Below are 17,624 nucleotides of genomic sequence, written 5' to 3' on the forward strand. Positions count from 1 at the left end.
TTTAGCAGATATTTGTGGCACCTTTAATGCTCTCTAGCTGTGTATTGGCATCAGTTTTAAACAGAGGTTTTCCTTCCAGGGCTACAGCAAAGAGAGTTGTAAAAGGTGGAGTCTTGAAACTCATTTTGTTCCAGCATAAGGAATTTTTCTGATAACTTCCAACTCTTAGACTGTCCTTCCCTTAACAAATACATTGTATTCTCTACTCCATACAGAATGATTCCTCTATCAGTTAAAATGCTACAGGGGAGAGTAATAGAGGCTCAGTTTCATGTCCTAAGAATCCACCTCAGCTGCAAGTAGGTCTACCTCTGCGTGCAGCAGTGGTATGTCTGAACATCTGGCATTTGAAGCATAAAACATGATTTGGTGTAAATACATGTATCTGAACACACCCTTTATGTGTTATGGCAATATAAATCTATTTAAACAGTTGCTATTTTTTTCTCTTGAATGCATTAGTAATTTTCTTTATTTTTAATTGTTCATTCTTCCTGAAGATCTTTCAAATTTGTATCTACAATATCACAACATCCTTACAGAAGCTGACTGTGTTATACTGTTCACAGATTACGTGATTGTATCTCAGATTGTTTTGAATAATTTTATCACTTGTAGCAGTCATCATCGGAAGGTTGCTTGTACATGGTCTTTTCACAGGTTTCAGGGTACTTCCTAATCCTTCCACCCCCTTCTGAATGTAAAATTAATTTATTTATTTAGTCTGAGTTCTGGTGATCCATCTTGTGAATATACCACAGAGTATGGAATGAGTCAGTTTTACCAGTACAATACATTTCTCGCAAAACTGGCTTCTTGTCTTACAATAATTGCAATAATAATAAATTATCTTGATACAATACTGTCCTGTTTTTATTTCTGAGTTTTATTTTATTTGAGGCTTGTTCAGGGGTCTCTCCTCTTAAAGTAACTTGATTTAATTTGGTTTTAGTACTCTCTGGTGGCTCTGGTGGGACACCCAAGCCAAATGCAAGTAAGGTCTAGCTGGTGCCCCTGCCGTTAACTAATTTGCATTGGCAGTCATCTAGCCCATTGATTTGAAGTTCACATTTAGGGTGAGGTTCTTTTATAGACGTTTTAAACTGTATTCATGATCCAGGTGGTTCAGACAAGCTCCCTAAAACACACATAACACACATAACGCTCCATTAGCATAGCAAACAGAGTGTCATGGAAGCAAGGTGGAGCTTACAATAATGAAGGACTGACCAGTTCTCAGCTTAAGAAACATGGGTTTAGCAAAACCACACTGGAATCCATCTAATGTTGACTGATCTGCTCATATTTAGCACCACCCAGGTGGATGCATAACTTAGGAATGCTAGGGATATAGCTTGCATTGAACTCACACATGCCAATGAAAAAAATTCCAGTCCCTTTTTATTTAAATCAGCTTACCTGTCACAAAGGTAGGAGGTGAAACTAAGTGAAATCATAGTTGCACAAAAATGTGTATGCTCTTCATATCAATGAATAATATTTCAATATCATGTCCCACTTTTAAAGTGATTTCAGTATTTAAACATGGAATATGGCTTTAGAAAAAAAATACATAGAAAATAAAAAATTGCCATCACTGAATATAGCCCTTTAAGAAAACTAGAAAGTATCATGGCCAAACAGAATAAATTAGGAATGCATGAGAAACATTAATTACAGTATCTAAAACATACCTCTGAACTGTGAGCAGACCATTCCACTTTTTCCTTTTCATCAAGTGGGCCAAAGTAACAACCCTGAAAGAAAAGCATTTGAGCAATGATAAAATGACCTTATGAATTATCAATGTTGCCTGTGAACAATGTATAATAAACTTCACATTCCACACATACAAAGTACTTTTGATACATTTTTGCCCTATTGTGAATCCAACCGTGAGCATGTTATGAGAAGTATAGTTGCTACTCACTGTATAGCACAGATGCTGGGTCGCAGACAGACACAACATAAAGGGTGACAGAAATTGAGCTTTTGGCCAACAAAAAACACACACACACACACACACACACACACACACACACACACACACACACACACACACACACACACACGAGACCACAGACTGTGGCTGCTGTGGCCTCAGAGAGAGAGAGAGTGAGTGTTGTCAATGAATGAATGACTACTGGTTTATGTACAATAAAATCTTCTTGGGTTGACACCTGAGTCAATGTGTTGTTCTCTGGCAATGTTTCAGCAAGTTTCTTACTTGCCATCTTCAGGCAAAGTGTTGGGTTCACATCTTGTCTGGATCTTTATAGCCACCGGACCAAAGGCTTCTCTGCATCCTTGGCACTGGTCAGGCCAATCAGGCCGAGCAGAATCAGTGCGGCGGCACGTGGTGGGGGGCAGCCACGAGCCCTGGGTCCTCGTGTCTTGTCTCGGTGCAGCCTGTTTATTCCATCCACCGCCACCAACCTGCCTCAGTCAGTGTGCTCTCATCTTATTCTTGCTAAAGTTGTGTTCCACTTGGTGCTGAGTTGGAAGCCACTATCCTGGTTGACCAGGTTATCACCAACCTGTATTGCCACTGGCTCTTTAATATTAGAGTCCCAGACACCTTTCAGTCTACAAAATCTCTTCGTTTCTTCAAATTGAAATGTGTGTTCTTCACTGAGGCTGTGCCCCGCTACTGCAGATTTTTCATTTTGTCCAAGGTGAACACTTCTCACTTGTTCAGAGATGCGTTGTATGATGCAATGCTGCATCTGTCCAATATACTGTTTTCCACATTCGTGGGGAATGCTATAGACATCCAGTGTTCTTAGACCCAAGTTGTCCTTCATTGAGCCCAGCATATTCCTGCTTTTTGCTGGAGGATGGAAGATGATTTTTATCTTATTCTTCTCCAGTATCCTGGAAATCTTGGACAGGGTTGGCAATGTGTACTGGAGGAATGCTAGACTTTGGTTGTTCTCTTCTTCCTGAAGGTCCTTCTTCTTCTTCTTCTTCTTCTTCTTGCTCACCTTGAGAGCACGTCTAATCTGCGTTTCAGAGTAGCCATTCATCTGAAAGGTTTTCTTGAGGTGCTGAATCTCAGTAGAAAAACTGTCCTTGTTGCATATGTCATGAGCCCTGAAGGCAAGGGTAGTGAGCATGGATTTCCATTGTGCTGGGTGATGGCAGCTGTTGGTGTTGAGGTGCAGGTCTGTGTGTGTTTTCTTTCAGTAGACCTAGTGTCCCAGTGTGCTGTCCGTTTTCTTCTTTATTAGAATATTGAGGATGAGTAGGCAACCATCTTCTTTCAATTCCATTGTGAACTTGATATTCTCAGGTATGCTGTTCAGATGGTTGAGAAATTCCATTAGTGTGTCCTTGCCAAGTGGCCAGACCATGAAAGTATCATCCACTTACCAATTGAAGACCTTGGGTTTAAGGCATGCTGTTTCCAAAGTGAAATCCTCAAAGTATTCCATGTACAGATTGGTGATACATCGTACCACTGGGGATCCCATAGCGACTCGGTCCACCTGTTGATAAAACTTGCCCCCACACTGGTAATATGTCATCATGAGTGCATGGCAGAATAATTCCTCTGTGTCTTTATCAAAATGATTCTCCAGTAGTTTCAAGGAGTCCTCTAGTGGTACCCTCATGAAGAGGGATGTAACGTCAGAGCTTACCATAATATCATTTTTGCCAAGACACCACTCCTTGAGTGTCTTAACAAACTCTGTGGAATTCTTGATGTGGTAGGGGCATTTACCCCCAACAGGCTTGAGTAGTTGTGCCAGATGTTTGGCTATTGATAGCGTCTACTATCAGGTGTAGTGGTACATCCCTCTTGTGTATCATGGGGAGGTGTTATAACTGTGGTTGAACTGGAGCTCTGGGGTAAAGCCTCTTTACCAAGTCCTGGTCCAGACCTGAGTTTTTGAGAAGACTAATGGTCTTTCTAGTCACAGCTGTTGTAGAGTCCTTCTCCACTTTTTTGTAGGTATGGTCCTGCATCAATGAAATGATCTCTTCACGAGGGCACTGCTTGATGACTCCTTGAAACTACTGGAGAATCATTTCAATGAAGACACAGTGAAATTATTCTGCCATGCACTCACGACCACATATTTACAGTGTGGGGGCAAGATTTATCAAAAGGTGAATGGGGTCGCTATGGGATGCCCACTGGTACATGTATCACCAATCTATACATGGAATTCTTTGTGGATATCACTTTGGAAATAGCATGCCTTAAACACATGGTCCTATATTTGGTACATGGATGACACTTTCATGCTCTGGCCACATGGCAAGGATACTCTAATGGCATTTCTCAATCATCTGAGCAGCAACATGAGAACATCAAGTTCAAAGTGGAAATGGAAGAAAATGGGTGCCTACTCATCCTCGATATCCTAATAAAGAAGAAAACGAACAGCACACTGGGACACTTAGTCTACTGAAAGGAAACACACACAGACCTGTACCTCAACACCAACAGCTGCCATCACCCAGCACAATGGAAATCCATGCTCACTTCCCTGATTTTGCAAAGCTCTGGACAAATGCGACAAGGACAGTTTTTCTACTGAGATTCAGTGTCTCAAGAAAACCTTTCAGATGAATGGCTACAACAAAACACAGATTAGACATGCTCTCAAGATGAGCAAGAATAAGAAGGAGAACCTTCAGGAAGAAGAGAACAACAAAAGTCTAGCATCCGTCCCATATGCAGGGCCACCCATGGCCAAGATCGACAGGATACTGGAGAAGAACAAGATTAAAAACCATCTTCCATCCTCCAGCAAAAATCAGGAATATGCTGGACTCAATGAAGGACAACTTGGGTCTATGAACATCAGGTGTCTACAGAATTTCCTGTGATTGTGGAAAACAATATATTGGACAGATGCAGTGTAGCACGACACAATGCATCTCTTAACATGTGGTAATCATTCGCCTCGGACAATATGAAAAATCCACAGTAGTGGAGCACAGCCTCAGCGAAGTACACACATTTCAATTTGAAGAAACAAAGAGACTGTGTGGTTTTTGGGACTCAAGAGGCAGTGGAGATATCGGTAGTGACAACCTGGTCAACCAAGGTAGTTGCTTCCAACTCAGCACTGCGTGGAGTACATCTTTAGCAAGTATAAGATGAGAATGCACTGATAGATACAGGTTGGTGGTGGTGGATGGAATAAACAGGCTGCACTGAGATGAGACGCCAGGACCTGGTGCCCATGACTCCCCCCCTACCATGTGGTGCTGTGCTGATTCCTCTCATGCCTGATTTTACCCAACCGGCACTGAGGATGCAGAAAAGCCCATGGTCCAGTGGCTATAAAGATCTTGACGAGATGTGAACCCGACACTTTGCCTGAAGATGGCAAGTAATAAACTTGCTGAAACATTGCCGGAGAACAACGCATTGACTCTCCTGTCAACTCGAGAAGATTTTATCATAGAGATTTGCCGAGAAAGCCTGCATTCTCAGAGTACCGGTGTAGTTTTTATAAAAATATTTTAATGCTAGAATGTTGAGCCAAAGGAAAGAAATACCTTAAGTTTATAAAAACACTAGTAATGAAGTTTGGCAGGTCATTAAAAGGCTGCAGCATAGTCAATAGCTTAAAAAATGACTGTACAAGGAGATAACTGGGTATGCATTATGACTACTGCGATACTGAATGCCACCTGATGGCATTTTGGGCACCTGACATGGTAAGGAAAGTATATAAGTGAAACAGAGACAAATGGGGAATCATTCTAGTGATGCTACCTATTACAAATGAGGAAACATGTTGACATAAGTGACTTTGACAAAGGCCAGATTGTTATGGCCGGCACCTAGGAACAACTGTCTAGGAAATGGTGAAGCTAGTCAGCTGCTCAAGTGCATTGTCATAGTATATATGGGAAATGTTTGAAGGATGGTGAAACCACAAGCTGTTGTACATACTGCCTCATCACAGAACATGGAGAAGGTGGCTTGTCTGCTGTGTACTGCAGGATAGGAAGTGGGAGCTGAGTGGTAAAGTGTTCACTTTGCATGTGAAAAACCCCAGATGCTATCTGTACCAGATCAGTTCACAGAGTACAATGTTGGTGCAGGCACTAATGTTTTGGAGCTTACCATTCAGTGCACATTGTTTAATATGGGCATCACAGCAAGCAAATCCTGTGTGTTCCCTCGTTGACCCAGTGACACTGTCAGTTATGAATGCAGTGGGCACAGGATCATTGAGATTTGACCATGGATCAATGGAAACATGACACTTGGTCAGATGAACCAAATTTCTTATTATACCACGTTGGTGGTCATGTTCAGACACCCAGTCATTCAGGCAAATGGCAGCTCGGAAAATATACCATACCATTGATGCAAGATGGTGGGGCCAGCATTATAATAAGAGGGTCATTCATCCAGGCATCCAATGGACCAAAAATAGTAATTGAAGGCAACACGATAGATGAAGACTACATGAACATCATTGTCAACTGCCTGCATCCCTTCATTCTTAATATCTTCCCCAATGTCAATGGCATTTTCCAGCAGGAAGACACAAGCCCAGAATCATGATACTGTGGTTCATCAAGCATGATAGTGAACTCATGTTGATGCTTTGCCAACCAAATTTGCCTTATCTGACCCTGATGGAACACATCTGGAATGCTCTAGCATAAGCAGTTAAACACGCACAAACCATCAGTTTTACAGTAATTTACAGTAATGGAATGATCTGTGCATAGACAGCTGGTGTCTTATACCTCTGGACATCTACCAAAGACTTGTTGAATCCATACCACATAGAATCACTGCTGTACTACACTCCTGGAAATGGAAAAAAGAACACATTGACACCGGTGTGTCAGACCCACCATACTTGCTTCGGACACTGCGAGAGGGCTGTAAAAGCAATGATCACACGCACGGCACAGCGGACACACCAGGAACCGCGGTGTTGGCCGTCGAATGGCGCTAGCTGCGCAGCATTTGTGCACCGCCGCCGTCAGTGTCAGCCAGTTTGCCGTGGCATACGGAGCTCCATCGCAGTCTTTAACACTGGTAGCATGCTGCGACAGCGTGGACGTGAACCGTATGTGCAGTTGACGGACTTTGAGTGAGGGCGTATAGTGGGCATGCGGGAGGCCGGGTGGACGTACCGCCGAATTGCTCAACACGTGGGGCGTGAGGTCTCCACAGTACATCGATGTTGTCGCCAGTGGTCGGCGGAAGGTGCACGTGCCCGTCGACCTGGGACCGGACCGCAGCGATGCACGGATGCACGCCAAGACCGTAGGATCCTACGCAGTGCCGTAGGGGACCGCACCGCCACTTCCCAGCAAATAAGGGAAACTGTTGCTCCTGGGGTATCGGCGAGGACCATTCGCAACCGTCTCCATGAAGCTGGGCTACGGTCCCGCACACCGTTAGGCCGTCTTCCACTCACGCCCCAACATCGTGCAGCCCGCCTCCAGTGGTGTCGCGACAGGCGTGAATGGAGGGACAAATGGAGACGTGTCGTCTTCAGCGATGAGAGTCGCTTCTGCCTTGGTGCCAATGATGGTCGTATGCGTGTTTGGCGCCGTGCAGGTGAGCGCCACAATCAGGACTGCATACGACCGAGGCACACAGGGCCAACACCCGGCATCATGGTGTGGGGAGCGATCTCCTACACTGGCCGTACACCACTGGTGATCGTCGAGGGGACACTGAATAGTGCACGGTACATCCAAACCGTCATCGAACCCATCGTTCTACCATTCCTAGACCGGCAAGGGAACTTGCTGTTCCAACAGGACAATGCACGTCCGCATGTATCCCGTGCCACCCAACGTGCTCTAGAAGGTGTAAATCAACTACCCTGGCCAGCAAGATCTCCGGATCTGTCCCCCATTGAGCATGTTTGGGACTGGATGAAGCGTCGTCTCACGCGGTCTGCACGTCCAGCACGAACGCTGGTCCAACTGAGGCGCCAGGTGGAAATGGCATGGCAAGCCGTTCCACAGGACTACATCCAGTATCTCTACGATCGTCTCCATGGGAGAATAGCAGCCTGCATTGCTGCGAAAGGTGGATATACACTGTACTAGTGCCGACATTGTGCATGCTCTGTTGCCTGTGTCTATGTGCCTGTGGTTCTGTCAGTGTGATCATGTGATGTATCTGACCTCAGGAATGTGTCAATAAAGTTTCCCCTTCCTGGGACAATGAATTCACGGTGTTCTTATTTCAATTTCCAGGAGTGTATGTTCCAGAGTTGGACGAACAAGTTATTAAGCGAGCATTCATAATAGTCTGGCTGATCAGTGTACATAAAATGAATTAAATGAACTAAAGTGAAATGAATGAATCGTGATGATTAAATTTGTGAAGATGCATCAAATAATATCAGTGAAAACCATTCAGATATTCTACATCTCCATTTATTTCATTACAGTGCATTTCATGCATTTGGAAAGCTATGGTCCCCCAATGACTCCACTCACCCAGTGGTGCTCTCCCGCATACCTAGTGTTTGTAAATCATCATTATAGGTGAAAAAATGAATGGCAATAAAAGTCTGAGTTAAGTCAAGAAGTGTGCTCAGCATAATGTACACCACAGCATAATGTACACCACTGGCCATTAAAATTGCTGCACCAAGAAGAAATGCAGATGATAAATGGGTATTCATTGGACAAATATATTATACTAGAACTGACATGTGATTACATTTTCACGCAATTTGGGTGCATAGATCCTGAGAAATCAGTACCAAGAACTACCACCTCTGCCCATAATAATGGCCTTGATATGCCTGGGCATTGACTCAAACAGAGCTTGGATGGCATGGCTGCCCATGCAGCTTCAACACGGTACCACAGTTCATCAAGAGCAATGACTGGCATATTGTGATGAGCCAGTTGCTCAGCCACCATTGACCAGACGTTTTCAATTGGTGAGAGATCTGGAGAATGTGCTGGCCAGGGCAGCAGTCGAACATTTTCTGTATCCAGAAAGGCCCGTACAGGACCTGCAACATGTGGTCGTGCATTGTCCTGCTGAAATGTAGGGTTTCGCAGGGATCGAATGAAGGATAGAGCCATGGGTCTTAACACATCTGAAATGTAACGTCCACTGTTCAAAGTGCCGTCAGTGCGAACAAGAGGTCACTGAGACGTGTAACCAATGGCACCCCACACCATCACGCTGGGTGATACGCCAGTATGGCGATGACGAATACATGCTTCCAATGTGCATTCACCGCGAAGTCGCCAAACACTGATGCGACCATCATGATGCTGTAAACAGAACCTGGATTCATCCAAAAAAATGATGTTTTGCCATTCGTGCACCCAGGCTCGTCGTGGAGTACACCATCGCAGGTGCTCCTGTTTGTGATGCAGTGTCAAGGGTAACCACAGCCATGGTCTCCAAGCTGATAGTCCATGCTGATGCAAACATCGTCGAACTGTTCATGCAGATGGTTGTTGTCTTGCAAACGTCCCCATCTGTTGACTCAGGGATCGAGACTTGGCTGCATGATCCGTTACATCCATGTGGATAAGATGCCTGTCATCTTGACTGCTAGTGATACGAGGCCATTGGGATCCAGCACGGCGTTCTGTATTACCCTCCTGAACCCACTGATTCCATATTCTGTTAACAGTCATTGGATCTTGACCAATGCGAGCAGCAATGTTGCGATACTATAAACCACAGTCACGATAAGCTACAATCCGACCTTTATCAAAGTTGTAAATGTGATGGTATGCATTTCTCCTCCTTACACGAGGCATCACAACAACTTTTCACCAGGCAATGCCAGTCAACTGCTGTTTGTGTATGAGAAATCGGTTGGAAACTTTCCTCATGTCAGCACGTTGTAGGTGTCGCCACCGACAACCTTGTGTGAATGCTCTGAAAAGCTAATCATTTGCATATCACAGCATCTTCTGCCTGTCTGTTAAATTTCGCATCTGTAGCATGTCATCTTCATGGTGTAGCAATTTTAATGGCCAGTAGTGTATATTAGACTGTTTAAGGACATTATAAAAACAGTCACTAGTAACATCACAGATCAAGAAACAGATCATCAAATGCACCAGACAGTCCTACTTAAGGGGTTAACATATTTAACAGTATCAATATTGTTAGAATATCCATCAATGTTGACTGCTAGCAAGAAATTGTAACAACTTCTAAATGCTGCATGAATTACTATCATAGGGTAATAGAATGATCATGCATATTTAATTCATCAATTTTTGCAAACTGTACATGGAAAGGCAGTACCAAGCTAACTGAAAAGCCATGTCATATAGCAATTTCACTGCAACTGTTGTCTGACTTTTATAGTGGCACGATCACCAACTGACGGTTCACCCATACAATGAACACTGCCAAATTATATCCAAATGCAAGTTTGTTAACGTTGTTGCAGACCATGTTTCTTAGCATAACATTGCCAATTTCAGAGGATGATTCACAACCAAAGTCACATGCATCATCTCTACAGAACATACACTATTATCAAATCATGTTGCTAATAAGACAAGCCAAGAGATCTGGAAAGTTAATTTGACTGTGGACACTATGCTTGAGATAGAGGGTTGTTGCCTATATGATGTAAGACATTGAGCCGATACACTTAAATCCAATGTTCTTATCTGAATATTCAATGTTGTTAATTAAGCTGGACTGTAAATGCAGCACTTGAAATAATATTTTGCATCATATGGACTGAGATAAGTGGTAATCCTAAATTACTTAAAAAATTATTGGTTCCGAGATTCCCTTTGAACAGTAGCATTGCTCAAGGGCTTTGTGCAGGCATTTTCTGGGACAAATGAGATCAGAATTACTACTACTCATTCAATAGAACTCAGCACATTGAAAGTGCTGCAGATCATGTCAACAGTACAGAATTTAACATTTAATTCATAACAGAGATGCAGGTCTTAAATTTTTTGTATACAGCAGACATTATTCTCAAACAATTGCAGTCTCCTACATAAAAATCATCTCTTCATATATACATTGAGGTGGAAATATTACTGTACCAAGTGTTTCATTTACATAACTGTCACAGTTGTAATCACATGAAAGGAAATTAAGATTAGAAACAGTTTTACAGATTTTATTTTATACATTCTGTACAATATTACAAACCTGAATGTCCACATCATCTTCCTCTTCAACATCTTCAATCAGTTCACCATGAGCACAGCTGTAGGCGACACAGTATTTTGAACGCCTTTGTGGTGAAGGTGAGGAATCAGGAGAGCCAAGTCGTGACCTCGACCTCGGCCAGTAGTAATTGTACAGTTTATAACAGACTAAGCTGCCAACGCCCAACAGCAGAATGACACCACTTGCTTTCACTGTAAGAGACAAAGAACCTTCATAAGACACAAGATATGTGAGGAAGGATGGGAACAGAAAATTTTACATTTGCATCAGAGCAACTGTTCAATGCAGCAACAGCCAGTCTCAGTACACTGAAGGATGTATCATTTTTTCCTGCACTGTCTCAGATATCTCTGTTGTCCATTGTATAATCCCTACTGACAAAGACCTTTTCAGCTACTGCTGGAGTTCCATACACTATCGAATGCATATAACCCTGTATGAGGAAATGCAAATGAGTGAGGTCCAGTAATCATGCTGATTATGGTACCTTAACTCCACCTCCCCCTCCCCCAACCCCAACCCCCTTCTTCCCTGCCTTCCAATCCACTGATGAGGACATCTGTTGTTCAGGACTTCACAGACATTAATATCTAAGTAGCATGGTGCACTGCAGTGTTGAAACCATATCCCTTTGTGGACAGCTAGAGGCACTGTGGGATCACATCTCAAATGAGCATCAAGTAACTTACCCTACTCAAATGAGGTGGCAGAAAATAAGGTCCTACCAGCTGATCTTGTACAGTTCCAGATCACAAGCTGATAAAACATCAATGCTGATGATCTGACATGGGTGTGGGGTACAGATTTTCACCACTTCAGGCACAGAAGTTACAAGCACTGAGCCTGACAGTCATATCTTTGAATTTTTACTATGAATTTAATTTGTTTCTATAAAGTAAACATAAAATAAAAAATAATTGCATAGCATTGTTGGATGGGATACCCAAAGGAATAAGTTCAGTCATCTAACAAGAAAAGGGTTTCACCCTCAGCACACAGTGGCTCCTTTCCTTATGGTGTCTGAGAGTTATGTCTATCTGTTAAGTGTAGTTGGCTGTAATGGATGTGTGTATAGTGAAATATCATGCAAGTGTTATATGATGACAAAAGAAGGGAGAGGGTGGAACCCAATGCTGGCCTACTTCTTTTGAACCAGCACAAAGCTTAAGTCCACATTTGATGAATGGATCACCACAACATTAGTATATGCCCTTGTTCAGTGAGACGCTGTGAGAAGTTTGGCATTTAATTCAGGTGAATTATTTACTTTATTAATTATTAATTAATTGCTGGATTGATTGATTATTTAATTCTGGTGAACAGCAAAATACTGATGATGAAAATTTCATCCACAACTGTGTATTAGTTGCCTCAGTTATGGAGACAGGTATGTTACCATTAGGGGTAATTATTTTACGTCAGTAAAAAGCTAAACACTCATTCATGAGCATTAATTCTTTATCTCGGTTATCAATTTGTGATCCCCTTCTGTCTGTGTAATTTTGACCCCAATAATTTACGCGATCAAAGAGGTGTTATTGCTGGGCACTACTAGCTAGTCATGTAGGGAATGTTATAAATGGCACATAACTCTTTGAGAAATGATTATCAGGTAACTTGTTTTTTTTAAGTTAAGTACAGGGCTTACAATATTGCCTGTGATTTGGGCATCTTCCCCAAAGGATCTTCAAAAAGAAGATCATGTGGTAATAGTAGGAGTGGGGTGATATGCCCTGGATGACGCTTTATGTATAAAGTGTTAATGCATGGCTTGGAAAACCACTTAGGGGAGAAAGATTCCCTCATGCACATTACGGTTTGCATCTGAATGCTTCTGGTAAGAGGCTAATTGCACAGGTAATTGCCATAATCACCCAATCTGACAAAAGCAGCATCCATTCAGTCCTAGAGGTTTCCAATGTGCTCTCTAAGGGGAGCTTAAGAATATTTATAGTTTCTGCCATAAAAGACAGTCTCCATGTTTTCTAAGCAGATTCTTCCATGATATGAGGCATCTTTGTTTGACAGTCTGCCTGTGGTTTCAAGGCTTTTTTACACCCTCCTCCCAGTTAAAAAAATCCATTTGCAATTTACACTCCCTCCTTTGTTATGCTAGATGTCTCCTGTTAGTCTGATGTGGTCTGAGCAATATTCATGTATGTACTATACAGCTTCCCATTATCCCATTAATGAACTGTAGCCTGTGTTCACACCAGCACACATATCTACACATCGTGAAACAAGTCTGCCAGATAACTGGTGGAATTGTTTCATGTCATTAAGCACTGGTTGATCAATTAAATTGTCCATAACATAAATATTTAATTGCTCTCTCATTAGCTTTACATATGGATTCGTACCGACTGTGAGGAGATACTTTCTTTCTTTTCAACCTGGCCAAAAACATTTGGGGTTTCTCTTGTTGCCCACTCACAAAAGCATATATTACACCGATGAAGTCTCATGGTTGGAGATGCCTTTGAGGTCAAGTGTCTCCTAGAGTTGTGGGCAGTTCAGTAAAAAACAAACTATCAGCATATTATTCTTATGTGTGGTAAAATTTGATTGGCCTGTCTCAAAATGCATGTGGTACTGGATAATAACTCCAAGTTGCTCTCATCTGATTGGTGGAACAATTGTTGCACTTGTCTGATAGGATAAGAAAAGATTAGGTTCCTTTACCCTGACAGGGACACCAAGGAAAGTTTGGGAGTGAAGTGGAGACATTCATTTTGATGTTAGGTACTGAGTGGAGCACAAGTATGTACATTCTCATGGCAGACTCTGAGAGGGGCAGTCTTCAAGAGTCTGGTGTTGGTGGTCTGATAGTTTCCTTTATATGGTTAGATTCAGCAACCAGCCCCATTTCAATTGTCACCTCTCAAATTACATGTGATTATTGTGCTCTCTAAGGTTTAGTTGTTTATTTTCCTGATGGCATATGTAATACACATGAAGATGAAATTGCTAACTCAGACAAACATTTGAATTATAAAATGAACAACTTAGAAACAAACTAATATCATCTTTTTCTGTGTAACATATTGATTCTGGAATCACAAACAGGAGATCTTCGGTTTTGCCTTTATGGAGTCTAGTGGAGCACTCTTGTGACTGATGTCTCATGACCTGTTTTTTGCATTAACATTCAGAAGGTAGCATGCTTCGTCACATGTGTCAGAAGTAGGCCCTCTTGTTTGGCAGGTTCATATTCTTTTAATTGTAGACCACATTTTATGTGGCATGCTGAAGCATATTGGTGGTTTGTGGTTGACGTAAGATACAATAGTTGTAATGTGCTTCAAGCAATTCTTGAGTCCAAGAAGTATCTTCTATATGTGACCAGAATGGTATTTCTTCATTTACAGCTACAAACCATAGGCCAGTAGGTCAGCCAATGTTCACTTCATTCAGCCTAGCCCAACAATCAAGGTCACTATATTATTCAGCTGTACAGCTACTTTCTTTCCGTACACCTGCCATGAAAGCATACCATAGTTCCATATTCACAGAGGTAGTGAGATAGGGAGCCAGTATAGGGACATACCAACTCTGCCTTGATCAACATAGCACAGCTGAGCCTCGAGGCACAGGGATGGCTAGTGCAGTTATGGGATGTTCTGAAACACTCCAATGAAGTCATTATATGTTTTCAAGACCGTTTGCCGTTTCAGTTGAAAGCACCCCTGTGCATCTGCAGACATAGTTGTTTGATCTGCAATGTAATTCCAGTTTTAAAGACTTTACGTTAAAACTGTCCAGTACATCTATAGTGTTTGCCTCAGGTTGAGTTTCCATGTCTCCAAAATGATGTCACAAAAGTGCTACAGTATTTTGGTCAACCCTCTTTCGATTGTGAAACTAAATAAGTCACAATTACATGGAAACCTGAGTGCAAAAATCAGTGAAATTGTTTGCATCTGTCCATATGCCAACAGTTTGTACCAGACAAAAGTTATATTATGTCTTCAGTATGCCAAAAATAATTAAATAAGACTGAAAATTTGTTAAGTTTGTAATCTATGTTGCCAAGAAATACCAAATATGAAACCAAGTCTTTTGCAGTGTGACTGCATTGTCATTTAAATATGGCGTGTTCGCAGTTTCCCCCCCCCCCCCCCTTCTCTCTTCTCCCACTCTGTGACAGCATGGTGTGGTGATGGAAGAAGTGTGCAGCCAGGCTGAGAACTATTGCGTGTGGGCCAGGCCACGAATCTCGAGCAGAATTCTTGGACGCCTCTGTCAAGATCTTTGGAGCCTGCAGGACTGTACAGAAAAGGAATAGTTTTAGAATGTAAGCAACTAGCCATGAGGTGTAGGCACAATATGGGTTCCTAACACACATCTCTTCCTATCTACTATTCCTTCTTATCTCATACTACCTTTAAGTTACATTTCTTCAATTTTCCACATATTTTGCATCTTTTAAATTAAATAGTAATGGGCCAAGTACACCTCTAGTATAACTGTTATTCTTAAAATTATTGTAGTTTAAACCCTGTTGTACACTGCCTGACAAACAATATGAAGCACCCAAATGGAGAGTGTGAAACTTCATGCATTAATTTAGTATGTGATGTTATTTTATTGATTACAAAATCGAGTGAAATTAACAAGGAATTGACAGTATGAACCTGCTTATCAGTAAGACATTGTATCCCATCCAGCCTGGATGCATGCACTGATTTTGTTGGCTAGGATGCCACAAACTGACACAAACTGGCACACAGCTGCTGTAACTGATCCTTGACATCCTGCATACTGGCAATGGTCCAAGCTACTCCCAAACATGTTCCATTTGGGACAGATCTGGGGATCTCGCTGGCCATGGGAATATCTCAGCATCATGCAGACAGTTCACAGAGATAAGTGTTGTATGGAAGAGCATTATACCTGCTGAAAATTCCACCAGTGTACTGCCACATGACTGGTAACACATGAGGACGCAGGATGTCTGTGATGTGCCACTGTGCTGCTAGAGTTATCTCAATCACTACCAGCCGTTACCTGAAGTCACACCCAATGGCTCCCTGCTCTATGAAGTCAGGAGTAACACCACTGTGACTCTCCAAAACATTGGACGAATGGGACCTCTCCCAAAGTCGCTGGCATACTTGCTGACACTGGTCATCCAGGGTAGTGCAGAGCACAATGCATCACTGAACGCAATGTGAAGCTATTCACTGGTCCCAGTCACAGCACCACCCCAAACACAGCTGTTTGGGTTCATGTGTTAATGATAACCTACTCACGGGACAGTAATTCCTTTGTCCGGCTGCTGCTATTCTTCGACCAATGGTGTGTGATGACACAGGATGTTGCTGGGAATCGATTACTTGTTTTCGGTTGGCAGGGGGCAGATGTGAAGGAGTTACAATGTGCTTGGTGCTCAGTATGACTGTCCTCCCCTGTGGTTGTCAGACGTGGTCGACCAGAACCTTGACATGTATGCTGCCCTTACGTTCCTACGCAGTCTAGTATCAGGCCACTGTCACCTTCAAATGCCCCACAAATCTTGACATTGCGCGATTTGAGCAACTGGCAAAATGGAGCCCCACAATGAGGCCTTCTCGAACTCTTGTCAGGTGACGATAACGCCATCTCACACGACTATGCAGCATCTCCGTGTCCTTCACAGTGATCACTCAACAACTGACACTGTTCACGCCCCCTCGTATTTTCTACCAAGCCTGTTTACAATACTAAACACGAACAACGTTAATGCCCTCTGATGGCTGCTCTACCTGTTACATAGAATAGCAACTCTAATCATTCACATACCCACCAATGGTGTGTACATGTACAAGGTTAAAACTGACATCCCATCACGGGTTCTGCGAACTTTATTTCTTTTGTCAGGCAGCGTATGTATGGATAGAAAGCCATAAAGATATATGATTTTGTCTACAAAAGAGATTGCATATCAAATATCTGCAGGATCCATAGTTGAATTTTCTGTAGTGTATGGACCCTGTATCAGTTTGGAGTAACAGGGGACACTGACTGTATACAAATAAGGGGATGCTAAACATCACAAGTTTGTTTGACTGACGAAAAAGGGTAACAAAATGTTGAAAATCTTAACTCGCAAACATTGGAAGAAAGATACCACACATCTCACGAGAATCTACTCGGATAACTGAAAGAAATGTCTTTCATGGTAGAAACTAAAAATATCTAAACAGTAGAGTATAGCTTGTGAAGACGAAAATCAGACAGGTAACAACTCATGCAGAAGAGTATAAGCAGTCTTTCTTCCTGCACTTCATTCCTGAATGGAATGGGAAGAACTGTATGCTACAATAAAAATTACCGTCTGTCTCACACTTCACAGTAACTCGCAAAGTATAGGTGTAGATACGAAACGCTGTTTACCACGAACAGCAGCACATCATGTACAGCGACGTGATACGGTGTCAATGATGGTGGTGGTGAGCTCCATTTGAAGTAAATGACATTCTTTTGCGAAGCTGTTCTCAGACTTTGGAGA

At 42.4% G+C, this 17,624-nt stretch overlaps 1 protein-coding gene across 1 annotated transcript in view; it reads right to left on the reverse strand.

Moving 5' to 3' along the window:
- LOC126249193 (uncharacterized) overlaps window positions 1-17,624 on the reverse strand; it is a 231,976-nt gene that overhangs the window by 113,427 nt on the left and 100,925 nt on the right. Inside the window, exons 2-3 of the mRNA XM_049950847.1 lie at window positions 11,114-11,325; window positions 1,695-1,757 (exon numbers count right to left, since the gene is read on the reverse strand). Coding sequence (XP_049806804.1) covers window positions 1,695-1,757; window positions 11,114-11,325 — 275 coding nt within the window. The remainder of the gene's footprint in view (window positions 1-1,694; window positions 1,758-11,113; window positions 11,326-17,624) is intronic.

The sequence above is a fragment of the Schistocerca nitens genome, chromosome 3, assembly GCF_023898315.1.
Source record: "Schistocerca nitens isolate TAMUIC-IGC-003100 chromosome 3, iqSchNite1.1, whole genome shotgun sequence".
NCBI lineage: Eukaryota > Metazoa > Arthropoda > Insecta > Orthoptera > Acrididae > Schistocerca > Schistocerca nitens.